This window comes from Apis laboriosa, unplaced genomic scaffold (genome assembly GCF_014066325.1).
Source record: "Apis laboriosa isolate Shangri-la unplaced genomic scaffold, ASM1406632v1 scaffold34_cov151, whole genome shotgun sequence".
In the NCBI taxonomy this organism is placed as follows: Eukaryota; Metazoa; Arthropoda; class Insecta; order Hymenoptera; family Apidae; genus Apis; species Apis laboriosa.
In genome coordinates this window covers 1612190-1640187 of record NW_025222928.1, presented here as the reverse complement: position 1 = coordinate 1640187, position 27998 = coordinate 1612190, and the positions used below count along the sequence as shown (strand labels likewise).

The 27998-nt window shown below is 35.0% G+C and overlaps 3 protein-coding genes across 3 annotated transcripts; 2 read left to right on the top strand and 1 right to left on the bottom strand.

Annotated features, from left to right (window-relative positions):
• Nucleotides 1-11492: 11492 nt before the first annotated feature.
• On the top strand, nt 11493-15072 carry LOC122715124 (uncharacterized protein DDB_G0283697-like). Its single transcript, XM_043937046.1, has 6 exons — nt 11493-11512; nt 11673-12176; nt 12361-12415; nt 12523-14206; nt 14336-14572; nt 14876-15072. Exons 1-6 carry the CDS (start codon nt 11493-11495, stop codon nt 15070-15072), a joined length of 2697 nt encoding a protein of 898 aa, XP_043792981.1.
• Nucleotides 15073-15390: 318 nt separating this feature from the next.
• On the bottom strand, nt 15391-27997 carry LOC122714650. Its single transcript, XM_043936170.1, has 20 exons — nt 27756-27997; nt 22132-22235; nt 21825-22063; nt 21522-21622; nt 21330-21423; nt 20951-21183; nt 20275-20647; nt 19522-20099; nt 18587-19025; nt 18180-18326; nt 17856-18068; nt 17217-17772; nt 16933-17128; nt 16809-16869; nt 16578-16689; nt 16458-16504; nt 16175-16373; nt 15935-16082; nt 15755-15860; nt 15391-15577 (listed from the first exon to the last, which is right to left on the bottom strand). The coding sequence occupies exons 2-20, from the start codon at nt 22202-22204 to the stop codon at nt 15512-15514; spliced, it is 3981 nt and encodes a 1326-aa protein (XP_043792105.1). The 5' UTR covers nt 22205-22235; nt 27756-27997; the 3' UTR covers nt 15391-15511.
• On the top strand, nt 22842-27211 carry LOC122714649 (F-actin-capping protein subunit alpha). Its single transcript, XM_043936169.1, has 4 exons — nt 22842-22906; nt 23037-23487; nt 24065-24314; nt 24400-27211. The coding sequence occupies exons 2-4, from the start codon at nt 23290-23292 to the stop codon at nt 24816-24818; spliced, it is 867 nt and encodes a 288-aa protein (XP_043792104.1). The 5' UTR covers nt 22842-22906; nt 23037-23289; the 3' UTR covers nt 24819-27211.
• Nucleotide 27998: the final 1 nt, after the last annotated feature.

The window sequence follows — 27998 nt, the reverse complement described above, 5'->3', positions numbered from 1 at the left end:
CCGGCGTTCTTCATCAAAGAAGAAGCCCATTAAACGATTTTTATCCATCTACCTATTTCTACCTTCCCCGCCGCTATTTCCACCTCGTCACTTTCACCAACCGATCCTCATTAACCACCATCTATTTTCACGTCGGTGCACTGCACACGTCCCCGATATATCGGTTGTCAGACGACGTCGTCGACGAAGAAACGGTGATCCGACGGGTGCGTACACTTCGAGAAACGAGAAGAGGAAGAATCTCGAAAAAACGTGGATAGATTATATTATACCAATTTTTTTAAAATTCTTTTTTTCTAAAATCTTTATTTATTTATTTATCATCCTGAGGGATCAAACGGATCCATCGATACGTCGAACGGCCAGAGAAGAGTCTCGCCTCCTTCAATATAACAATGTTCGATCGAAGCTCGATGCCAATGGATCTCCTCTTCAAATTCGAATTTGTTTCCGCGTGCCCCATCCACTCGTTCACCACCACCCACCGTCCACGCGTCTTCTTCTCGTTCGTTGATAAGAGATAAATTTTCTTTAACCCGATTCCATCTCACTGGGCGGACCAGGCTCGCGTGTCATGCCGTGCAGAGTTTCCCCTCGATACGAAAAGCGTATTGCGATACGCGGCGAACGCCAGACTAGCCGGTGTACGAAGTGGCTAAGAGCCGTTTGCGCGACGAGTCTCTCTCGGCTCCCCACGACCAGAAATAGCTACCCTTCTTACACTTCTCCAACACATCTTTAGAGCACGCGAGCCGAGATGCGAGGGGTGGGCGCGAGCGCCACGGTTAACGCGACATCCTGAGTTTTCCCGCCTCGACCAGGGAATCCCCTCCGAAGGGAGAATCCCCGTTTCGAGAGCCCTAATTCGAGGGGGAGGCCAAAGTGTTAGAGGCAGGCCTGAGAGAGTAATTTCATTTAGCGTTTGAGATACGAGTATCGGGATTGAATTCGAAATTCATAAAAACACGTCTAATTTCCCTTTAAAATAAAAATAAAAATTTCTGCTCTCTCGCTGGGAAGGTAAAATAAAGGGGGGAGAAAGTCGAGTGTTGGGATGGGACCGGTTCGCAGTGGTTTATTTGACAAACAAGCAGGGAAAAGGGCAATGTTGTTGCGGGTTATTTAAAGCGATCCGATTGTTGCCACGAACGCCTACCGCAGGCCCAATTTCTTTCTTTAGGACCGATTGCGTCATTATTTGATATAAATCGCGCCGCATTTCGAGCTGGTACCGCATGAGAAACTATTCTCGCGACCTACTTACTCGGCCACGATATGAAATATCGTTCGGCCGATTCGATCGTCTAAAATTATCGAGACGCGCCGTGAAAATATTGTTTCGTGCGAATTTTAAGAAAGAGGAAAACGAAACGATTATCCGTTTCGCTCGTAACACGTTAGAAATTTTGGTATTCCTCGAAACAATGGGATGTTGCTCGGCGATAAATCGGGTGTACGAGTTTATTTATCTCGACGCGATACTCGGGCGACACGAGTGATGTATCGAGCGCGATAAATTAGCCGCGTGCAGGTGTCAGAAATGCAATTTGCGAAAGATGAATAAGGCACCTGTTACCATTTTTCAGCGGCGCCCGATTCGAGTTCGACGTGATCGAGTGGTTGGATTGGCTTCCTCTCGAAATTTTCGCCACGTAAACGAGCGTACGCGAGGATTGTTTCGACAGGAAGTGCCAACCGAATCTAAACAACATTTGCTTCTTGGAAAGTATTAAAAATGATAGACTTTGACGCGTGATGTAAGATGATGAATATTTTGGATGAATTTATGACGGTATAATGACGGAGGAAGAGGATATCGTGGACGGAAGACATTTTTAAAAAATAAAATAAAATAAAATAAAATAAAATGGAAACGTGAGAGAATGGTAACAATATACGCGCCACAGAGCAGAAATTGGATTCGTTCCGGTTGTTAATTTTCTAACGTTGCCAACCCCATGACAATATTTATGGTCAAAAACGAACAGGATATTCAAAACCACAATGTTGCCGTGGACGAAATAGCGATGATTCATGCAAAATGGTGTCTGAAACGGATTTATATAGATACTCGTTTAAAAAAAGATTTCGTCTGGAGTGAAAAATCATTTCTATAGTCTCTCTTTGTAAATTAATAATTATTAATTAAAGTATCTCTAAGTTATATGTAGCTAAAGTTATAATTCTTTTCTAAAAAGAAAAAAGAAAAGAGAGGAAGAACATCTTTCTAATCTTTTTCCAAAATTTACCATTTTACGTTCTATACTGTAACAGATGCAAAATATCGTTCAGAAATCATTTTGTTCACGAGGATTTACGATAACACTTGAACTTGCAGCCAGACAATAATTGGACGTTCCAAGGTTGATGGTGATTTACGAGAAAAGCGCTCGTGTCGTCGAATTTTGGCCGATTTCACGACAATAATTCATTCAAAGATGATAAGATATTTTAACTCGAGATACGTTATAAAAAATCAAACAAATTTCACCTATATCTCAGTTAATTTCAGTTAATCGTTAGATAAATTGTTTACGCGAATTAAATAAATTACGAGTTACGCTCGTTTTTAGAGCATTGCATTAGCTTCTATGAGAAAGAGTGAAACTCTTGAAAATTGATTTCGAAACGTTTAATTCGAGTTTACTGAAATTTCTCTGTTGAAGTAAAGCAACGCTACAAACTTTCTATTGGCACATTGACGAATTTGTCTTAATCCACGATTTTGATTATCTGCCAAAGTCTTCGCTGGATGAAGCCTAACGTGTCAACGCCACCGCGTGATTCATTGGATCCGCATTCGATAGAGGGAATTGTCTGTGACTTCTATCGCGTTCTTGTATTATTAAATTGGATTTATATGTCGAGGAATATGATCGTTCATAAATCATGCATAAACGAAGGAATAACGACAAGATCAATTAAATTTGGATTGGCCAAAAGAGTTTGATAGAATTATTGAATTATTTAAACGAAATTGCAAATGAAGTCACCTTGAAAACGATTCTATTTCGAAGATTTGATTCCTATAAAACGATTGCGATATAAAATGCCACTGATAGGTATTTTCTACAAAGCACCGATTTAACGTTTGATTTATGATTAAAGAAAAGCCAATTTTAAATATAACTATGGACCATTACGTTCTTTGGATATATGTCAATTGTCTGCTTCAACGACTGCTCATTCGGTGAACTTCATACTTTAGAACATGCGAAATGAACTGATGAGTGGTGTATTTTCAGAATCAAGCGATATTTGGATAGTTGGATATTTTCTTTATACGATTTATTTTTTTTAAGACGATTTAAAAGAAAAGAAAAAAGAAAATTTTGAAAAGAAATAGATCGATAACTGATTTTCTATCGATGAAACAATTTTCGATGGAGAAGTTTCAGATCTCAATGGGATTTTTTTTTTTTTAAGATTTATAATACATTTCATTCTGATAAAAATGAATGAACGAATGAATGAATTCGAAACAATTTCCTTTACGTATAACACATTTAAATGTGTTAGATAAGTTTTGTGCCTCATCAGTTGTTAGAATTCGAGCAAATAACCGACACTTTCTCCACGAGTCAGGCGATGAACGATCACTGGCACGGGCCTTCTCTATTTTGATGTACTGCCAAAACTTTTAGAACGCAAACCAGACCAGATTTTAATTTCCTAGATCTATCGTGAAAAAAAAAAAAAAAAGAGGGAAACTTAGGATGTTAGGAAAGAAATGAAAGTTTGCTTTAAAGAACCCCCGCGAATAGATCAATAGAAAATTATCAGAATTCCAAAAATAACACGTATCGAAGAATGACTTAAAAAAATTTTCAAAATTTCTACATTGAAAATTTCTACACCTTTCTGTACCTTTCTGTACATTCTGCTGCAATTCTTAACTCAACGCTTGCTACAACCTATATCCTAATGATAAATATCCTCTTCGTTCAACTCATATTATTTTTTTCCATTCGTCATCACGATCGCAATTCGCATCGTATCATCGCATCGAAGGAAACGCGTCTTCCTTCGTTAACAATATACACTGTATCAAAGAAATCGTGCATCCTTTACGATACGAAAGAATCCTAAACGTTTTGTAATTAATTAAGGCCTAATTAAGGATGGAAACGAGACGTTTCGGAATCAAGTGGCATGCGCAGCATTAGCCAGGAGCGGCTAATGTTAACAGAACCCCCTTCCAGGAAGTGTGAAACACGGACAGAATGTGTTTCGTATAAATCATGTCGGTCGCAGGAGGCTCGGCGAGAAAAAAAGAATCCGTCCGGCTGAATTAAGGAGGATGAGGAGTCACAGTCGAGGAGAAAAGGGGCCGGTGCAAGGGGAGAGGGAGGCGATCGTCGAGAAGAATGAGAGACGTGTTCGTGCATTGCGGGAGTAGTTGGAATGGCAGTGAGTTCTTGGTTGTCTTCAGTCTTTGGCATCGAACCAGATATTCTATCTACCTTCGTGGTGCGCCTTGGTTTTAGTTTAATTTAGATGGTGGTATCGTGACGTAACGTATTTAGCGTGGAGGCATATAACGTCTTGTTAGTTGCTGTTTAGCCAATTACTCAAAAACGTTTGATGTTTCGCCCTTTATTTGTACTGTTCCCTTTGAGGACGAGCGTTTAATGAGCGTGTAATATCGCTATATCGTCCTATGCGCGTCCATGTGTCATTTTAATAGAAGGAAGAAGCTTCGAATAATAAGGGAGAAATAGTTGTTATTCTCTGTGAGATCGTTGTCATCGATTAAACTTTGGACGCGTACGTTTACGTTTAAAATGTACGTGTTCGCGTGAAATTAAATATTTCTTTATTGGATAAAGGATTTGAAACTTACCCTCCCTGATGATTGGATCGTGATTCCCTCTCGCCTGATGACTCGAGTTACTTCCGTTGAAATTTCTGGACAGAGATATTTAATAATGTTGTTAATCGATGCGATGGATTTGAATTTCAAATTTAAATATGAATTATTAATTTTGAAATTTTTTACAGTGTACAATTGGTTAGGTAACTTACCTTGTTTCGTTTTGGACGTAATTGAATTATTGGAAGCCATTGCAGGTAATTCCACATTACACCATCATTCTAGAAAATGAGAATAATGTTTTAAAAAATGTTTTAAATTCTTTGTTATTGTGGAAATACTTTTAATTGTAAATTTGCAATTTGAACTAGGTGCTGCCATCTTAATTTAAGCGTCTGCGATTCAAATATCAGATTTCAGTAAAGAGGAAAACTCTTTTTTGATCAGTAGGTAACTTATCGACTTCATAAAACTATTTTTAACCGAATATCTTTCATCTTTGCTAATTATTTTATATTAATAAAATAATTTATAGAACCAATTTTATAATCAAATTCAACAACAAACAAACAAATATAATCTTTACTTTCGCTATTTTATCATAAAAAATCCTTATCAAAGAAACGAACATTTTAACAAAGTTCAATCAAATTTACTTCATCTTCTTATATATATATCTTATATATCACACATATATATCATTTTACCACTTTAAACTATTCATCAAACACAAACAATATATCATATAACTATCACATTCTTGTTCAAGATATTTTTTCACTACTCTCGTGCATGCAAAGGAATTCGAATCATGTATTACGCCTGCGCACTGAATAGTACGCAATTTCACTTTAGCGCGCAATTTTGATTCCCTATTTTTACTTCACTATTTAAAGAAAAAGCATAAAATTAATGAAACATTATGAAAAATTATTGTGAAATCTTAAAAAATTTTTAATATTTACAACTTAACAATGATATTATTAGCACGCGTAATATAGATACCATTTTGCGCGGTAAATTTAAATATTCCAGCAAAAGCTAATGGTCATTTCGATGTTTCGATCGATTTTATGGGGGATAAATTGAACGTTATACGTAGATGGTTAAAGTGGCGTCGGTGGATCAACCTTTAGTTTAAGCGAAATCTATTTCCGACACGCGGCACCCGTATTCGTTCGTCTGATTGGCTGGCCACCTAGCACCGTACACTGTTGGCCGCATTTTCTTGTATTTCGCCGCTAATCGGGTCACTTCCGCCATTGATTTTCGACGTTGAAATCTACGCGGTAGTGAAGTAAAGTCACGAACAAATAAATTGTGCGCCAGACGCTTTGCATCGTTTCATACAACTCGATCGAGGAAGTATTATATAGTGATAAACAGTCTGAATCGATCGAGCTTTGATGCTAACTATTGAAAATATACTTGCTTCGTGAATTTAACCGAATGGGATATGTGAATTACGCAATATCGTAAATTTCATTGAATTAAATTGAAAATAATAAAAACGATCATATAAAATATTCATCGGTGATCACATTTGTCGATAAATTTTTTAAATAGAATTTCGTATAGATACAAGTTGTTATTTTCTATTTTCTTTTTCTTTTTTTTTTTTTTTAATAATCATAAGAGTAATCTTTAAGGGAGAGATGAAGAAGACATCGTAAACATTACGCCACTTCGAGGTGCAATCCATCGTCTTTGGTGCCATCAAATGAAAATAAACTTGTTCTGCTAATCCAATTAAATCGATACTATCGTACAGACCAGATCGAATTCTTTTTTTAGAACTCGAAATAGTTCAGAAGAGGAAACCCACGTATTTTACAATCGATATTCCGCGTGTAATATAATAAACCAAAAAAAAAAATCAATCATCAAATTCTACGTTTAATTCGACGAAGAGAAAAAATTGAAATTAAATCGATATACATTCGAATATATCGATTTGCAAATATTCAAGCAAATTACAATGTGCTGCAGCAACTTGTTGTACAAGCTATAACGCAGCCAGATATTTCGAGTCGCACCTTGAGCTCCCTTCCTCGCATACGTTTAGTCATCTTTCCGCAAAGCTAAAAACTTGGCCTTCATTCTACTGGATCGCGATTCATGGATCGTGGATCACCGTGCCAGAGAAATAACGCAGTTATTTTACGAGACATCTTGGACATGTAACACGAAATTTTATTTTATCGATGGATTTCACGATGCGATTGATGGATCAAAATCATAACGGTGTCATTATCCTGCCAAGAAGACTGTCATGTTTTGGCCCCTAGTCACGACATAATTTTATCTCCTGTTTTGAAAAATTTTAGCGAAAATGGAAAAAAGAAAAAAAAAGAATAAATAAAACTTGTTGAAATAAACTAATTATATATTTCTTAATTAGATTCTAAATAATTTTGTTTAAACGAAAATAGAAAGAGAACAAGAAGAGATGAATCTCGATTAGCAAAGAATTAATATTGATACGTTGTTTCTCGAAATAATTGTTTATTGATTAAGAAAATGAGAGTATATTGAGTAAAAGATGAATCCACGATTTTGTACAATTATTTGCTTTTTTTAGATAAATATTTCTACAGAGAAAACAATCAGTTATTCGAACGTGACAAGACTATTAATCATCAAAGTTTTCGCGATAATCAGTAGAAGATTTGTTACACCCTGTCTCTATGCTTCCGCATGGTTGGTTGACAGCATTTCATATCTGTCATCGAGGCGACAGCTCGTCGACGATAAGATGAAATTCATTTCATATGCATAAATTTCATAATTCATTCCTTTCTCTATCTCTCACGAGAATCGAAGATGAAGAATCGAAATTAATTTCTTTTTGTTCCGTGGACAACAAATTCATCCCTAAACGTACGTATTTTCTTTTCAACTTTCTATTCCGATCGATCTTACACCAATCGCCAAGCAGAAAAATATCACTCGAAAAAATGATATTTATAAACGATAATTATATTTTACAACATTAACTCCCTCGAAAAAGTTAAACGGATCATCCGATGATCCATAGATCAGCCAAAGTTAGGCGCTTGTTTAAATTTCGTAACATACCGATCCCCTCGCGTAGAAGCTTCTCAATTTTTCAATAGCACATCACTGATGTCTCAATAACCGTCGTGTTTTTCAATCACACCTGAGAACTGGTCTACGAACCCGTTTCCCGAAATAATCGGTGAAAAATCACCAAACGCATAAGCATAAGTTCGTCCAAGGCCGGCGACGAACGCGAATCTATCCGACGACGGCGAAAAGGAGACACCAACCTTTCGTCCACCGGGAGGACAAAAAAAGGAGGGCAAAAAAAAAAAAAAAAAAAAAAAGAAAAAGAAACGAGAAAAAGTCGAAAAACTGCAACCCGGCGAAATTCGGGGGAGTTTCGAACGAGTTAGAAGTCGAAGCCAACACGCCGTGCCGGCCGAACGCGAGATCGACACTTGCACAACACTCACGAAAATAGCACGACGACGAGCTGACACGACGGCCAGAAAGAACGGAAGAGGAAAGGAACGAAACGTGGGCAGGAAAAATAAGCGATGGTGGAAAATGTTAGACGGACTACTCACCTCCAGCCAAACACGTACAGAGTGGTAGTCCCTCGAAATTTTGGTTGGCCGATTTGAGGAGGAAGAGAAAAAGAAAAGAATATAATACGCGGTCACCCTTGCGTCACACTCGTTGCTCGATCACTGTTGGCCTTTTAATATCGCGATTGGGATCGATGGGTCGGTCACTGGATATATCGTTCACCACTTTGCGCTCGGAATCCCCGAATAAATCCCCCGAGGCGGTGAGGAAGCCAGCCGGCGGCTATCTCGAGACTGCTACCAATGCCAGCCGCAAGGCGTCCCAACACCCTCCACGCTTCTCTTCTGCCTCTTCTTCTTCTTCTTCTTCTTCTGCTTCTTTTTCCTTTTCATCGTTAACCTCTTCTTTTCCTTTCTTTTTTTTNCCCCGTTTTTTTCCATCTATCATTCTCGAGACTAACATTGTGCATCGGCATCACAACGTTCGCCAACGTTCCCCTCGTCATCGTGATCGTGATCGTTGATCTTATCGTTGGGGGGGAAGAATAGAACGACGCACCTGTTGTTCCGATGGGCCGATTCGAGGGAGATTCGAGGGAGAGCTTTCTCTCTTGGCTTGTGCAGATTTGATCGAAACGGCGTTGCGAAACGATTTACTCAAGGGTAAAGCCAGAAGAAGTAGAATCTGGTAACCTTTTTGATTATAATTTTAGAAGGAGATTGTTATTATTGAATTTAAGAAACGATCCGGCTAATAATATAATATAATGGAAAAGCGTTTCGTTTGTAGAAATGGCGACCTTTGATATTCCTCTTTAGTGTTCCTCCTCGTCGTACCTGTACCCGAGCCAAGGTTTCTCTCAGAGTAATTAACGAGAGAGGATCGTTACACAATTGTGAATTATTATTATTGTTATATACGAACGAGCAATAATCGTTATTATCTCGTTCATTTCGTATATGAGATGAGATATCCCTCGAGCGATTAATTTCTCATGCGTTCCGATTTTGGTTTCGTCGAAGCTGTTGTAAGCGCGCCAAGCGATTCGATTAAATAATTAGAAATGCTCGATTGCACAATTTAAATCGATCGATTTAAAAATACACGCCCATCCCAGGATAGGATAAATCGCCAATTCGTTCGATCATCACAATTTTCATGGTTTAGCGGTGTATAATGCGATTGATTTACAGCCATTCCAAACTGTTCGCACTCTTCGTAAATAGAATTGTTTTGCAATTGCCATAGTATGTCTGGTATCCGACGTATGGCATTGACATTCCTGTTCCCCTGTTTCTTTAACCACGCAAATTTCCAATTTTTCCCCCTCGTGCGCCTCTTTCAATTCGACGACAGATCAAAATTATTACCAAAAATCGGTATATTATATATTATATCATAATCGAAAATGGAATATAGGAATCAAAAGTCAAAAACAAACGAGATAGTAACAATTTGTTCCGCATAGAAATAAAAAAAAAAAAAACAAATATCAAATCATCGCTCAGAAATCCAACTCCCTCTCCTCTCCTCCCTCTTCCGAACAAAAAATCGAGTGCTTCGTAGAATCGACATGAGTTATCTTAATCGAGTTGGACAGACTGACAATAATCGCTTCAGCAGACGAATCGGTTCGTTGCTTTCGGCTGGTTCTAATAATAATCGAATGCTTATCTAATGTCTCCAGGCTTTTCTCTGACGTTCGATATACATTGTGCATTCGCGTTACGTTGCACCATAATTTGTGCGACAGTCTGGACCGTCTCGCCTCTACTTTCCCACTCGTCCTTTTTGCTGCTAACAGCCGTCTTCTGTCCGGCGCCGATGGTACTTCGACGGATCGTTGGGAGGTCTATTTGTGCACTCGACTTGGTTTTAATACGCGCACCGCACACGGATCCGCTGTCGATGTACTTTTACGACCGACGAGATATGTCCCATTGGGCCGTTTTTCCTCGATCCAACGCTTGCGTCGTTCGTTACTTAAGAGTGGAATCACGATTATCCATATCCTCGATATAAACTGTATAAATAAGTTGGTTTATGACGTTACATTTGCTTCGAAGTTTACGCGAAAATATATATTTGGAAAGTGATAGTGAAACGCGAGAGATGATTTAAATTGGAATCGGTGTTAATTCGATCGAGAATCTTTACGTTATGATGCTGATTTCAAAAATCGATCTGTTCTTATAATTTCTTCTCCAAAAATTAATACCAATCCTTTTAGGAGGATCAAATTGTTAAGAGGCTAAAAAATAGGAAATATCGTTTAATACTCAATTTGGAAGAAACAAGAAAGGGGCCTTCGAAGAAATTAAATAATATATCACGTGTTGCATTATACCCATGAGCGTCGATTTTAAAAGGCTCGATTGGCTTCCTTCGATTTTCATATAAAACGTGAGACGGTATCGAAAGATTACACTTTAAGTTCTGTAAGTTCATTTCCGTGTTATTAATGCAAAGTAGCCGCGTGTACGACATTCATACGTAATATCTGACTAATTGAGGCCGACGCGTGTACTTGGCCATCCTCCAAATCGCTTTGATCGGCTCTGTTCGAAAGCTACGCTTGTACACGCGTATACACGCACACGCACACGTATATACACGCATTTATATATATATATATACACACGTAAGACGCGTACGTTGTCGTAGATTTAGGTGCACGCGTGTGCCATTCGAAACGAGCAAATGGACCGAATCGAGCTACGAGTGGTCTTTTCTCGAGGAATAGATCCTAGATTTAGAGGAAGGGGGAGGATTAATACGAATTATATTCCCTACGGCGTGAAGGTGAATTCTATAGGACAGATAAGATGACAAAAGTTGGTCGTCGAGAAGAAACGAGCATCGAAAGTCGCGCGAGCGCTTTCTGCGAACCTTTCTCTGGGGATATGTCAACGTGTCGAAAGAACTGAGCGTGAACAGCCATTTTTATTACATTTTTATCGAGGACATTATTGGTTGGAAAAATTGACACGGAGAAAAGTTGGAAATTGAAGGATTGAACTGACATGATTCCACGCGGTGAAGTACGAGCTTAAAACGTCCCATCTTGCGAGTACGCCGATTCAATGGCACCAGCACCAATCATTCGACCGATCTACCTCGTGGAGGAATGCTGCTAACTTTATTCAGGTATGCATAATTGCGAATAAAATTTTAATTATATGTTTACCGATTTCGTTCCTCACGAAATACGAGACGGAGGCGAAACGTTGGCGGATAATTTTTATTAACGAGAGATAAAAAACAAAAAAAAAAAAAAAAAAAAAAAAAAAAAACAAAAAAAAAACAGGTTGACCATGATCGTTCCGCTACTAATCCCCGTTTGCGTCGAAACCAATGCCGAGAAATTATCGTTCGTACCGTCAGAGGAGAAGAAAGTGGCGGCCGGTGTGCCGCATCGACGGACCGTTACATTTTTGAAAGGAAACGAGAAATCGATTCAAGATGAAGATAGGAATCCCATGCTACAGAAAAGGCAATTGAGCAAGAACAATCGATACTTCAACGAACAGAATTTGAGAATGCGCCATAGCATCGTCTCCGATCCCGTGGATTATAGAATTCCTAGATCAGATATCGAAACTGGTGGATTGGCCCACAAAATGGCCAAGGACGCGCTGAAATCGCCCAAGGTGCAAGAGACGATAAGAAAACTTTCGCGCGTGTCGCCCCCGGGTCATCTTCAGGCCACGGTGAAGATACCAATGACCAAGGGTAACTCGAAGCTGAGCGAAGACAAAAGAAATCGAAAGGGGTTGAGGCACAAGGGGCGAAAGAAGAAGAAGAAAAAAAGGTAATGGAAGTGATCGAACGGTTTTTAAAAATTAAAAACGTCCTCCTTTGTTTTTTTCTTTGGGAGAAGAGAAGATTATCGATCGAAATTAAACGCTTTGTTAACACGTATTATTCCGTGTTTTATATATACATATATATTCGAATGGTACACGTGTATATGGTATTTTTCTTTTGATTTCCAGGCATCATAGAAGATACATGAAACAACCTACTCAGATAAAGAGGGGATCCCCTAAGGTAGGTAAGCTTCGTTCTGCAATTCTCACTAATTTTCTATTCCTCCCCAACTGGTAAATTTTTACTACGCATGTGGATAAACGTATGTAAAATGTATCTTTACTCAGAGAACGTTGGACAGCAATGGGGACATTAACACGTTAACAAAGCGATCAAAGCGAAGGGTGAATACTACGATTAAACGTAGTCCAGATAATCTCGATGATATATCACGCGAAAACACGTCCATCTCAGAATCGAGGGACAAAGTCACCGCTGTTCACGTAGACGACAGCGATTACGTTGATTTCTCCTCGTCCCCAAATATCGAGACGACCGAATCCATTTTTGTAGATATGCAAAATGACGAGAAATTGCGAAATCACGAGAGCGAAAAGATGATCGAACATTTGATGCAGACCACGACCAAGAATCCGTGGAAAAAGAAATCAGGGGACCAAGGGGTCGAGTATTCGGATTACTATAGCGACGACGAAGTACTCCAAGACGTCGCCGCGAATAAAATTTTGCCGCAACTGATCGACTCGAGAGATCCTTACGATCGATTAACACGACAGACCTTAAATTTCACGTCTTATCGTGACTGCAGCCGTCCGTTCGATAGAGACTTGCAACCGTATTATCCGGATTACGATACTCGTAGAACGTATCGTGGTTTCAAGAACGACTATGTCAATTCTCTTAATAATTTTCAGAATTATCCGACAAATGACCGTATCGCGACATTAAATCGGAATTCTCGAGTACTCGGACCGGATGAGGCCACGTTCAATTACGCGACCAATTATGGAGTTTTGGACTATCGAAATCAAAATTATGACACCTCGTATGCCGCGCCGAGCGTTCCGGCGGAAGTTCCGGAAGATCCGCAAGCGTTCGAAGGGAACAACGTTTCCGAGTTGTCGAATAATTACGATACCTTCGATCCGAATAAATCAGACGGTGGTGATCGACAGCCTGTCATCGAATCGCAGAATCCAGACCAATACGAATACTCGAACAATCAGTACGAAATTCCTGGCGAACAATTTCAAAGTCTGAGCACCAACATGCCCCAAAACTTGAACTTGAACGGGGCCGTTGAACCGTTGATCCAGCCTCAATATTTGAACAATTATCAACCGATAGATACAAACTCGCTTGGTGGGAATTTCGATCAGACCAATATAATGAACCAACCGGAAAGTATGAGAATTCCAAACGCGGACAATTACTTCCCGATCCAATTTTACAATAATCAGCAGGAAACCCAGCAGGATAATCAATTAGAGAATCAAGAAAAAAATATGGAGAACTACGCGTTGCAATCGACTTTTTACAATCGTCCATCCGTCAGTCTTCCCAACGCCATGGATCAACCATTGGGCAAGATCCTTGAATCCCTTGGGATCAACATTAACGGGGGTCAAAATAAGGAGATCAACATGAACGAAAATAACAATCGACAAATATTGCCTTATTCCAACGATCGCACGTTGGACGTGATAAATTACATAAGGAAGAGACCGTACGAGGTCTATAAGGAAGAGTCGACTGGTTACGGGGACAATAATTTCAGAGGTTTGGAGTATCAATCGTTCCTTTCCAAGAACAGGAACAATATGAAAGAGGACCAGAGGCAATTGAATCAAAATATTTCATTTGGGAAGGAAAATGTGGACCGTGATCATACGAATATTACAGGCGCTGTGAGGGACACGAAACAAGTTGCAAACGAAATACTTGATACCATAATGGAGGAGCTGGAGGATCTGAAGGACGATCGGTTGAAGAACAACAAGAACAGAGAAGGTAAGGTAGTAAATGAGGAGTAAATGGCGCGCGTCGCACGTGGAAAATAAACGTGTTTCTCGGAGAAACGATAGTAGGCCGGCTCGAAGCTTGCCTGTCCCTGATATGTGAAACGAGCGATATTTTTAGGCTTACCTTGCCGTTTGTCAGGGTCCTGGTCAACAACTCAGGCCGGAGTGAAACTGGATATGAGGGTCGTGAATCGTACTATAGTAGTGACAGTTTCCAACTTCACGTCATCCCGTTTACAAGAAAGTTTGTTGAATGAAACGTGGAACGTCTCTGGTCACGTCCCATTCAAACGTGGCTTGCCGTTCACCCTCATCGCCACCCATAATTATACCAATTCTATTGCCGTGTTTGTCGGTATGTACCTTGTTTCTTTCGCCAATATATATTTATATTTTTCCAACGCGGGGAAAACAATTCAACAATTTCTAATTTTTAACGATCATGTGTCAAATGCCGCATCATGTAATCAAAATTTTTTATCAACAATTTTGAAACTTTATAATTAATTCTTCTCTTGTTCCTCTAACGACCAACTAACTGATACCATGTCTCTCTCCTTTCTTTTTTTTTTTTTTCTTCAAATTAAATTAATTATAAGTAGAATATTTTTCAACGGAATTCGCGAATATGTAAATTATCGATAAAATAATCGTTTAGGTGCCTGCAGAGTTTGTCAAGGTATCGACACTATAGCAGGGGTTTGGTCCGTTGCCCGACAACCAAAGGATTGCAAGGATTTACAGGCAGCCACGAGTGTCTTCAACGATATTTTTCGTAAAACGCAATTGTCCAGTTTGAAAGAAGGCGAAAACACTGAGAATGCGACATTGAAGCATAACAAGACGAAAAGTTAAGAATAATTTGCCTCCTGAAATCCGTATGACGCGGAATACTTAACGAAACAAGAAAGAAAAAAAATGTTGGAATTCGAGAGATGGAACTACGATAGAGGAAAAAAAAAAAAAAAAAAAAAAAAAAAATGAAAAAAAAAAAATAAAGATCTATCTATACGTAGATAATGGTTTGTACGAAAACAATATTGCAATATAATAGTAACACATATACAAAAAAAATGTAGAATACTTTGTATTATGTATGATGTAAGTAGCTTCTAATAAACACGGCGTTTTGTACTATGTAATTTTTAATCACGGCATTTTACATTAAAGAGATCACATCACTTCACTTTTTTTTTTTAATCAGATGTTTACAAATTTTTAATTTTCAAATAGTAATCACATTTTTTTTTTTTTTTTTCTACACGTAGAAAATACACAGATATATCAACCAATTTTATATTATGATCGATTTACGTTTCGCTAGTCGTTGGCGTATCGCATCGAGACCTAATATAGAGATCTACAAACACATTAAGATTAAACACAAAATAAGAAAATAAAAGGGATTAAGAATTAAGAAACACAGAGAGAGAGAGAGAGAGAGAGAGAGAGAGAGAGAGAGAGAGAGAGAGAGAGAGAGACGATAAAAATTATTTAACGTAGAATACTTGTAATCATTGACCAGTATTACGCTTACCTTTAAGATACCAATTTCTTCGTGTTCCTCTACACCATAGATAGGAAGCGAGTTATATTTTTTAGCCTCTCCTAATGCATATTCTCTTATATTAAAATTAGCGTATCTACAATCAATTTCTTCGAATGATATATTTTACCTAATACGGATGAAATTGATGGATTTCTTCTCTTATCTTACCCTATTTCCACACACTCTTTCATATCTGTTTCTTCCGGAAGTGGTTCACAAACGACAATGAATCTTATATTAGGATTAGTAGTATTGTCCAACATCGCACGTAAGATATCGCTTTGCACCGAATACTTATCTTCGCTTATTCGAAACACTGCGAACAATATTTTTCTTATTTTTTTTTCCAATTTTTTTTCTTTTCTTTTTTGTTTTAAAATAAATGTAAAAGAGATTGTTTTTACTTACGTTTCTTAAAATTAAATTCGAACAACTGGTTCGGATAGGATGGTTTTCTCACCGAAATCGTTTCCATATCAGCGCCGCAATAACCCAAGAAGCAATACTCGATGTAAAATAGTTCGTAATCGGGATTCTGCATAACATAAGATGTCGAAAACAAATGCATGTTTATGATTTCGATGATTATCACATCCTTCTCAATTTCCTGGGGGAAAAAACAAGGGAATGAAATCTCTGGGTGAAATCTTAATCTTTCGCGATTAAAGAACGAATTTGAGAAGAAAATTACGTTATCAATGGATTCATCGATGACAGGTTCTTGGATTTTTACGGAATCTGAAAGTGATTCTCGTGAATAATTCTAATTTATCCAGAAAATCAATTGCTAGATCGATTGCTAGATACATGCCCTTGGCAGTTCGAAGACTCCGTTCCTTATACTTGTTCCAATTTTTCTCCACTATCACCTCGGCCACTTCCTTAATCGTGTCGTTTGATTTTTCCTCGTTTACGTCAATATCCTGAATTTATATATCGCGAATCGAAGATTAAAAAAAGATGAAAAAAAGAGAATCGAACGAAGAATCTTGAATCATATTAACTGTCGTATAAAAGCATTGAAATATTGCATTTCTCTTACGTTCTCTTTTTCTAGATTTTTGAAAAATAAAGCCGGATCCAACCTCTCTTTAGGTACAAATCTACTCAAAAGTGGCATTTTTAAATTTAATTTTCTTTTTTCTCTTAACCATTTTACCACCAACCTTTCGTTAAAATTACTTTCTTCCTCATTCGTCGTTTCCTCATTCAACTCGGTTCTCCATTTAAACAGCATATTGTTGATTGCAGGATCCTTTAAAGAGGCGTTAGTTTCCTCATCGGTCTCCTTCATCACGATCAAATTCTTTTCCAAATCGGGGACCTTTTCAAGAACGACCGACTGTACTTCGTCAGAATCATCTAAAGAAAATGGATCGATGTTTAAACAGGATTATTCCATCGTTCATATAAAACGTATTTTATTATTTATCGATCATCTCCTCTGTACTTGATTCGTATTGAACTTCGGGATCTTCCTCGGGAGTCGTCTCTTTTTTCGGCTCCGTTATTATTGTCGGTACTATCTCTTCTTTCGGCACAACTTTCGATTCCAATTCTTTCTTTGGTTTCTCAACATCCGACACTATTCCACGCCTCTTTTTGAAAGCCTCCACCTTCTCGAGATCGCAACTCAATCTGACCCACAAGGACAATTGGCCAAAATTCATGCCGACCGTGCACGGGATAACGCTGTTCACAGGGGCTATATAGTGGAGCTTGTTCTGAGGATAGTCCAATATATCCTTGATGCAAAGCTTTCCCCTGGCCACTATAAAATTTTTGTTATCCTCTTGATACACGTTCACTTGAAATATGACGAATTCTAGAAGGATATAGTTGAAAAATGAGAACAGATCTGGGATTCGATATACGAAGGACGAGTTGAAGTTTAATTTGGGACACTTGAGGGTGGGCGTGTAGGCAGTTTCTTGATTCCAAATGTTCCAACTCACGTATAACGACACGTTACCAAGATCCTTCTCTTGGAAAAGTATCTGCTTAGCCTGGTACAACAAACGATCGATATTTCTCAAAATTATGTATACACGTATTGGGGATATTTCGTTTTATTCGTGATACTACTAACGGACGTTGAAAGTTGCAAGGAAACGATGTGAAGCTCGACAAGGCCCTGACCTTCCGCGATCACCAATGGAAACGAGTCGTTGTTCGAAATATCGATGCAATCGATATTTGGACATTCCAAGCTGCAATGGGTTTCCGATTCGGATTTATGTTCTCGTTGCAAGAAATTTTGTATCGGATCCATGGCTTGTACACTTTCCGCAATTTCATTCATCTAAATTTTCGTGATACGATCTTTCTTAATGAACAACGGCGTTCGAATATTTATTAAATTGATGAACAGAATTATATTATAGTCTTACTTGGTATCCAAGCGATAGCTCACCTCGGTCATAAATTCCTTGTATTTATCCAAATGCTTGACGTAATCCTGCAACGATGCTGGAGAGTTCATCGAGATATTCTTCGGATTCTCTCCGTTCTTTTTCTCATTTTTATTCCAAGATTCGTATGGAGAGACATCATTCTGCAACTGACTTCAAAAGACAAAACATGAATTTCGCGAAACGAAATCAAAATTATTTAAATAAAAATTATCGAGATTCGATATGCGTTCCCGAAATTTGTGTATTTTCGATATTTCGTAATTCTGATTCGAAGAATTTCGCGACACGAAAAAAAAAAAAAAAAACGAAACTTAACATCCTTCGTTTCGATTTTTTCATTACATTTCCGTTATGCTAATCGTATTCCGCGATTAATCTTCCCGTTAATAATGTATCAACATGTTACCGATTTCACCAAGGTATTGCAGCAATGTGTACATTTCCCATCGTATTTCAAATTGGTACAAGTGCAAGTGTTGTTGATCATCTTGATTCGATGACGTTTCTTCGTATTGGAAATTTTTTTCCTTATCTTTTCTTGCTTGTAAGGGCTACAACAAATTTTCTTTGAAGAGGAAATGCTTGACACGTCGTCATTGTATACCGTTGTTTTTACATCGTTATCGATGTTGGGAAATTTTGGACGTTTCGCCGGACGATAGAGAGTAGAGGCTTCCTTGGGTATGGTGCAAGTCAAAGAATACTCTTGAAGAATATTAAACAACACGGATATCAATTTATTCGGATCTGCCGATTGCTTTTCCAAAGGAATTATCTTGTCTTTCCTACTCTGATGCTGAAGTTTGAGTTCAAAAGTTTCTTGCTTTGCTTTTTTCTCTGTAGAACTGTAACACAGTGTCTGACGATAATTTCTAGATATATTGTATCTACAATTTAAATTGTTAATATTACACGGAAAAGGAAGAATAAGAAATAAGATAATATATTAATATCAAGACAGAAATTTATTATGCTGTTCTATTAACTATAAATCTTAACTATTATTATAGTTTATTAAAATATTATACGATTATATATCGTTCCAACGAACACGAAAATCTTCCAACAAATATTCGGAAGCTTTAAAGATTCTCGTACTAGTCACAATTATTATCATTATCTAATTTATCAGGAAGAATGATATTAAACCTTCCAATTTCAATCAACACAAAATTTTTTTAATTATAAATCTAAACGTTATATCGATATCAAATCACTTGACCGACATAAAAATAAATAAACACAAGACTAAGATAACGCGAACAATAATCGGACAACCAATAATTAATCAACAATAATCAAGAATCTCCAAAGAGCAGTTTCTCAAGAGAGACAACTTGCCTTTGTCTCTGATATTGATCCAAAATATCGTAATCAATGTCAGTGGCCGTGCTTCTCTGTTTTATTGCTTCCGTACATGTTGTACCTATTTGCGCTTCTTCTAAAAACTTCAACATTTTGTCTGGACTCAAGCTGTAGCACTGTGAATCCGTGATCATGGCACGTTTCATACTTTCCGAACATAGAGTTTGAGATTCGGAATTTATAACTTCTTTTATCAATATTTCTTTCTTAGATGCTACAATCTCGTTATAATCCTTCCCATCCACAACGGTCGTTTTCACAATTTCTGTTTGCATCGATTTATTCTCCACTGTTTTTATACGAGAATTATATAACATGTTCTTATGTAAATCTTCGTTGTCTACTGGCTCGCAACATTTCTTGCATTTCTCTTTTTTCACCGCGTTCACCTCTTCATATTCTAATTCGGAACACTTGCGGCACTTTATTTGGGCCTCGATATTTTTACACGTCAAATCATGTTTTGTAGGTAATGCTGATATCTGCATGTCAGAGAAACATATCGATATCTGCGCGTCCTTAGCTTCCGCTTTCTCCGCTTGCGTCTGGTAACTCTGAAATAAAATCATTGTTACGTTTATTGATATTCTAAATAAATTTATCGAGTAGAATATCGATCTATCCGTCGATAAAAAAAAAAAAAAAATAATTTTTTCGATCGAAAAATGAAGATGGAATTTATTTGAAGAGATCGACATTATCGATTCGGAAAAAAAAAAAATTACTGACCGTTAAATTTTCTATGTTTCTCTGCAATTCCTCGAGTTTTCCCAACAATTGTTCGTTCGAGGTTTGCAACGCAATGATATTAGCTTGTTCGTTATCAACAGCTGTTTTCAAAGTCTCTTGATCGTGTTGTTGATCGATGACTTTTTTCTTCAATTCCTTGTTCTCTATCTCCACTTTTGTATATTTCGAGTTCAGTATTATAAGCTCCTCGTTGTGTTGCTGCAGTATCTTTACCTCTTTTAGGAGATCTTTTATCTGCTCGTTCTTTTCTCGTAACGAAAGTTCAGAATCTTTCGTTTTCAATATTTGCTCGTCGATCTCCGCTATTCGTTTCTTCTCCAATAAAAGCTCCGACGCCATAATTTCGTTCTTCCTAATTGCATAATATTCTTTTCTATAAATCTACTCAAACTTTTTATCTTATAAATAAAATAGCACAGCGTATAAAATTTACTTGATCTGATATGGAAACAGATTTTTAAGATAAAATTTATTTATAAGAAAAAAGCGGTCAAAAGAATACTGATGATGATAAATGAAAATACAAATCCAAATCATCATGCAAATCAAACAGAAGGAAAAAAAGAGGATAAGAATTATAGTACGATGTAAGTACTATTCGATTGGTCGAATATTGTGAATTTTAGAAACACCGATAAGTATAAGAGGCATTTACTTCGTTTTCTCGTCGAGCTTCTTCTTCAGATCGTCGATTTGTGCGGTCAATGACCCGTTCTCGTTTTCGGCGGTTATTAGTTTATCGTTTATTTGCTTCATTTCTCGCCAAATCTTTATGTACTCGACATTGTCCGCTACTTTCTCTCTTTGGCAAATAGTGGTATAAGTGGCTACCTCTTTCTCTAATTGAATTATCCGAGAACACATTTCACTTTTCTGCGATTCCAATTCCTGTTCGACAAATATACATAATTTTGAAAATGCATTATCCCTATTTTTTTACGATTGATAAATTTAAATATTTTGAAGAGGAATCATACATATTTATTATTTAATTATTTATTAAATATTTTAATTAACCACATCGATTTTATTACCTCGATTTTTTCGAGATAGCTTTGCACGTTGGACGTATCATCGTCTAAACAATGACAACATAATTTGGTACGGCTGCTTTCGCTACGGCAAGTTCTAAAACAAGGATCTCGATTCAGTTATCTATCGTGATGAGTGTGAATCATAGATCGTTATGGATCACTTGTAATTGTGATAGAACGCTATACACTTACATGCGTCCGGATGACGGCCTCACGCGAGTTTTTGATGACGATCTACTGCTTATCGTATGACTCAATAGTTGATTTTTCAACACTGTGATTTTATCTTTGAGCTGAAAAGTCAATTGCAATGTTATCAAATTAATCGTAACAGTTATCTATTTGAAAATGAATTTAGGAAGAGATTTCATAAAGAACTTATTTAAGGATGAAATATTTACTCTTTTTTTTTTTTTTTCTATTCTTTTATTTATTTTTATTTCTATATCTTTGAATTTTTTTGTAAAAATGAGAAAAAAAAAATTTAACTCTTACCTTGGAATTTTCAAGTTCAAGAGCGATTATTTTATTTTTATCTTCATAAATGTTTAAAGCAAGCGAACATGGCCTTGTACTTGCGGTTACTCTCATCAACTTTGTTGCCAATCGTTTAATTTTATCCTCCTGACAATTTGTTAGTTTCTTCAAGTTATTTGCTTCCTCGAGTAATCGCAAATATCTATCCTCCAGTTGATAACGATCGAGTTTAATTACGCAATGCCGATCCCTGGGATCTTTAAGTTGTTTAAAATAAAAATTATAAAAATGAAAAGTAATATTATCGTAAAAGACAGATACGAACCTATACTACTAAAAGTATCCGTACAAGAACCTTCTCTGACAGGCAAAAGGTCTCGATTTGGATCATCTGCCATAATTTCAGCGTTATGCGATATTACCTAAAAACTATTATAAAACTAATTATTACATTAATATTACGCTAATATGAAATGAATTTAATGAATAATGAAATATTTTTAAAATCATTCAAATATTAAAAATTTTTTAAATTAAAAAATTCAAAAAATTTTAATACTTATTCAAAATTGTATATATAATGTATATTTAAATCTAAAATTAAAAAAAATAGATCCTTATGCATAGAATATATTCGTTTATTTTCAATACAAATACATGCTATGTTCTATTTTAAATTTAAATTTCTTTCTTTTCTTTCTTTCGTTTCAAAAGCTATTCAAATTTTAGCGGGTAAATCGACATATCCGGCGATGATTTTTTAATAAGAGATCATTTCTTGATATAAAAGTTTATGCAAACAGATAAAAATATTTTAATAAATTACCCTATCTGTTTGTACATAAACCATGTCTGTCTGAAAATTTGTAGAAAAGATCACGAATGCTATTCGAAGGTTATATTCGTCAAGATTCGTTGAATACAGTAGTTGTCTCCGAAACGAGTAATTGGAAATCATTTCTATATTTTTCCTTTGTTACATCTTCTCTCTTGAATATATTTTTTTCAAAGAAAAGTATATATAGAAATAAATATTAAACATATTTATTTCAATAAGAAAAATAATTTATGTTGCATTCTATTTATAATAATCGTAGCATGTAAGTCATTATATAATTTTATAATCTTATTATATGAAAAAATGTTAAAAATAAACATCGTATAATTATTCACTTTCAACATAAAAAATTAAATAAATATATTAAATATATGTATATAATATTTTTTCAGAATAAATATAATCATTTGTTAAGTGTATGCATCACATATATATGTTTAAGTGTATGATTCATCACATTATTGGAATGTGAGGAAGTATAGAAAAATATGTATGTCATAGAGTTGATTAAGAGAATAGAGATACGTATCCCCTTTGTGATGCGTCACCGGGTATATGGGGCAGTGCTTCGATACGCCGGTACAACCTGCACTGCACTAACCTTGGTTTGACATCGCGGAGTGTGCGTGCCAGTGGAAAGGTAAGATGGCGGCGGACGGAGATGTGATTCCTGATCAAGAAAAAGTACGAATAGTTTCGGATTTTATACTGCACTCACCACCAGGCGAATTCAACGAGGTTTTTAATGATGTGAGAGTCTTGTTAAACAACGACAACCTGTTGAAGGAGGGTGCGTCTGGAGCATTTGCTCAATACAACAAGGATCAGCTCACGCCTGTTAAGGTACATCATCGACCTCTCTGATGAACTTTTATAATTTTTTGTGATAGTATCTGGGATATTGTTTAGTATTTGTGGTAATCGAAGGTTATACTATCCCCGGGAAGTGTTGGATCAAATTTCAATGTCTAGTAACATTCCTAATTGAGCAACACGCGTTCGGAATTTCGACAGGTGACATTGACTTTATAGTGAAATTGGAGCGCGATAATGTTCACCTGGCTGATGTGATTGTTTATCTAAAGAATCCTCGAATCGGTACACAACAGTTGCTATGTGAAAATCATAGTGAAATTTCCATCGAAATCGTACGCTGCAATAGGGTTAATTATAGTTACATTTCGTAGTGATTTTAATAGAAAATATTTAAGATTAATTAAATTGATAAAATTAGTTCAATTTTGATTTCATTATATAATTTGGGAAAATAATTTTTATTTCATAATTTTATCAGTTAGATTCAGTTAAAGTAAGGTTAGATATCAATATAATTCATTATAAGTATTTTGTACCATGAAATTTTTTAATTTGTGAATTTTATGTTAATATCTATTCATTTGTTTCATTTTTTTGACTTCAGATTGAAGGTACCGAATATCCTGCTCTTATAACAGAACACAATGATCTAGGTGGGCAAAGGTTTTACGATGCTCGCAGCAAGCAAAGTTTTAAATATGACCATCTTAGAAAAGAAGCACAGGATTATGAACCATATGAACCAGATTCTGTGGCTGAACCTTGGAGATCAGCTCTTCAAGATGAAATAACAACTTATACTCAAAGTCATTATAGACATGGTGCATGTTCAGTTTTTGGAAAGAGTCAAGGAGGTATTATTTACTTTCTTATATTTTATTAAAGTTTAGTTGTTTGAAAATAGCAATTATAAATAAAAAATGGCAATCATTTATATAGGTAACATTACCTTAACGGCTTGCATAGAAGATCATCAATTTCAACCTAAAAATTTTTGGAATGGCCGTTGGCGTTCTGTATGGACTGTAAGTTTTAGTCCAAGTTCTGGAAATGCAGAATTAAGAGGTAGTCTTAAAGTACAAGTTCATTATTATGAAGATGGAAATGTACAATTGGTCAGTAGCAAAGAAGTAAAAGAAAGCTTACCAATCTCAAGTGAAAAACAAACAGCAAAAGAACTAATACGGCTTGTTGAGGAATCAGAAAATGACTATCAAACTGCTATATCGGAAAATTATCAAACAATGTCAGACACAACCTTTAAGGCCTTACGAAGGCAATTACCTGTTATGCGAACGAAAATTGACTGGAACAAAATTGTATCGTACAGTATTGGCAAAGAGCTTAAAAGTCAATAGAAATAGATTTTTTATATAATATTAAGAGAAATAATTAAAAAGCGCATTTTGCTGCATGGGTGAAGTCTGGAGGTGTGATGTGCATGGGAGCAAATATAATGATGCTATATAAAGTTTGGTTAAACATGTTTTGACTGAAACTCATGCATGCCACTCAAGGTTCCTCTGGACCCCTTAATGTATCTTGTTACCAACAAAAATAATAAAAAGGAACGTCATTGTAGTTATCGATTCTTTAAAAAAAAAAAAAAAAAGAAAAAGAAAAAAGAAAAAAAGAAAAAAAAAGAAAAAAAAGAAGCAAAAAAAAACTTTGACATTTTAACTGCAATATATTCTTTTTTATCAACTTTTTAAAATTCTATATTAACAATTTCTAATTGCTTAAAAAATATATTTACTATCTTATATTTTTATTTTTAATGAATTTTATTAGCAAATGCTTTGATATAACTTTGAATTCATATATAACAAAGACTTACATATTATTTAAAAACATTCATCTCTATGATTAAACCGTCTATTATTTTACAGTATTTAAAAAGAATATCGATTTATATATTAATCTATAGCTAAATTTATTAGTATTTAATAATTATATTCTTGGGGTAACAGGGATCCTTGGTCTTATTTTTTGTAAAAATTTTAATTATTGAAATTATATTTAATAAATTGAACTATGTAAAATTTGTAATTAATAGCCAAAATCAAACATGAAATTTGGAGTGGAATATTAAAATTTGTTAATGCATTTATTAAATACATTTAAACTATCAATCAGATAATAATCTAATATTCAATAAACACAAATCATTTGATTTATATTTTTATGATCTTGTGCAATAATATGAACATTTTTGATGAATTGCATTTACTAAAATTATTTGTTATAATTAATCATATGGATTACTATCTTATTGATAAAAAATTCTACTCCAATAATTCTGAAACTTATAGTTTATAATTTAGAATTGAAATTTAATATTGAAAGATTGAATGCATTCATTTTGATTCATATTGATAGTCAACATTAAAAATAAATATAAAGTATTGCACAGTGGAAAAAAAATTGCTGTCTAACATGTGCATGTTCGGTCAGCCTAATAAAATCATTGAGTTAAAATATCAGAATCAATGATTATTAAAATTTCAATTCATTAGTTGCACAATGATATAATTTTGTTTAACACTTAAGCCTTGTAACATCTAAAAAGCACAATAACATGTTTAATATATCTTTAAATGAATATTATTATATTGGTTTCATGCTATGTATAATATAATAGCATGCTGGGGCCACAGTGATGTCAAAATATATAATATCAAACAAGATAGATATATCATCTATCATCAATTCACAATTTGGTACAGAATGCCATTAAGTGTTCATAGCATTCAATATACAAAGGAAAACTTCATTCATTATAAATATTGGTGGGCAAGGCCTACTATATTCTTGTCCAATATTTTATATTTCATAAAATATGAATTTATACATTTTTGTTAAGACTTATTGTTTTATGATAAGTATATCTATTATGGCAAATATGTTGCAAAGTTTAATAATACCGAATAAAATAAATGTTAATCATTGCAACTTGATTTCTGTGTTAATCATATTGTATTTTTATGAATCATTTGTATCAAATAATGATGTTGAAAAATCTTTTGGTGCTATCGCTAACCACACATTACACAACCAGACATGTATGCGAAAACAAAAACTAACAAAGTACATAATGCATTGTACATTATAGAATGTAGCCTATAGCCTGCTGGAGCCTTAATCTGTTCACTTTATGTTGAAGGGTATTATGTACATATGTTATTTGAATGAATGAATGCGATGAAGCACACTACCATTTGACTTTTCAAACTCTGGGATTCGAAACATGTTTGTAATATTCATATTTTGTAAGTTACATCGTAATTCAAAGTATTTTATTTAATCATGCTATTTGATATTTAGAAGAAATCTTTGGAAAAGTATATACATTTTAAATATAACGATTTAAATATAAGATCATAAAATCATTTTATTAATTGTGAAGGAAAAATTAAAAAAAATGTGCAGAGATATAATGTGCAGAAAACTTAGTATATTAAATATTGCAATAATAAAATTTTATATGTAAATATGATGATACGTATTATTTGAAGATTATAATTTGTATTACGTATGTAAATTACAAATGAAGTGTTAAAGTTTCGAATCTTATCAAACTTTACAGAAAATAGTTGCCTATGATACTAAAATTAGGTATTACCTACAATCGAGTGTACCGTAAAATAAGAAACGCATGTCCTTATGTAAAAACTTAAACATAGAATACATTTATCAGTTAAATTATGTATTATTAAATGTTATGATTGATTAAATAAAGTGATATGACACTTTATATTTTGATTATAAACTTAAATATCACATTCAATACAAAACATAAGTTTAATTTTATTTTATTATAAATAATATTTAACATCAATAAAATTAAAATATAAGTTATTGATGTCAAACTATCAAACAATCATTAATAATTATGTCAATAAATGTAAATATGATAATAGAATTATGCAAGGTAGAAAAAAAAACACGTAAAAAATATCTTATAAACTTTATTTCCAAGTTTTATATAACCTAAATAGCTAATTGTGATAAATGATGATAAATGAATGCATATAAAAATATGCATTAAATTATCATAACAAATAACCTAAAAGTTTCTTTATTAAAATAATAATAAAAGAAAATATATGATATATAAACTATTATATTTAAGATAATTACTTTTTGATATTATTTTCGAACAATTTAAATTAATAAATCTAAAAAGATTTTTATTAACGCTCAATGTAAACAATTATAGTGCACATGTGCTGTGTATAGTCCTGAAAAAGTACTTTCAATATCAACTATACAATTTCAAAACTTAAAATGCTTACCTTAATTTCACGTATAATAAAGTTTTGAGACACTAATATGAACATTTCAAGATAATAATCTGTTCACATAATTAATAAACAATCTAAAAAACAATTTCACAAATTTTAATATTCATAGCCATGTTTGTTTACAAGACAGTCGTTGCTAACGTGCTAAGAATCTTAGGTCACGGGATACTATCACGTGACTATTGACTATATTGTAAAATAAGTAAATGTACTTATTCTATTATTAAGTGTTTG

What these genes read in the sequence shown, in the direction of transcription:
- LOC122714650 (XM_043936170.1), bottom strand. Translation starts at nt 22,204, where the DNA reads ATGGCAGATGATCCAAATCGAGACCTTTTGCCTGTCAGAGAAGGTTCT. An exon ending in GAGTCTTCGAACTGCCAAGG is followed by an intron (nt 16,505 to 16,577) that starts GCATGTATCTAG and finishes AATCACTTTCAG; the next exon opens with ATTCCGTAAAAATCCAAGAA. An exon ending in AAAGAGTGTGTGGAAATAGG is followed by an intron (nt 15,861 to 15,934) that starts GTAAGATAAGAG and finishes AATTGATTGTAG; the next exon opens with ATACGCTAATTTTAATATAA.
- LOC122715124 (XM_043937046.1), top strand. Translation starts at nt 11,493, where the DNA reads ATGCTGCTAACTTTATTCAG. An exon ending in TAAAGAGGGGATCCCCTAAG is followed by an intron (nt 12,416 to 12,522) that starts GTAGGTAAGCTT and finishes ATCTTTACTCAG; the next exon opens with AGAACGTTGGACAGCAATGG. An exon ending in GAACAACAAGAACAGAGAAG is followed by an intron (nt 14,207 to 14,335) that starts GTAAGGTAGTAA and finishes CGATATTTTTAG; the next exon opens with GCTTACCTTGCCGTTTGTCA.
- LOC122714649 (XM_043936169.1), top strand. Translation starts at nt 23,290, where the DNA reads ATGGCGGCGGACGGAGATGTGATTCCTGATCAAGAAAAAGTACGAATA. An exon ending in ATCAGCTCACGCCTGTTAAG is followed by an intron (nt 23,488 to 24,064) that starts GTACATCATCGA and finishes TTTTGACTTCAG; the next exon opens with ATTGAAGGTACCGAATATCC. An exon ending in TTTTGGAAAGAGTCAAGGAG is followed by an intron (nt 24,315 to 24,399) that starts GTATTATTTACT and finishes TCATTTATATAG; the next exon opens with GTAACATTACCTTAACGGCT.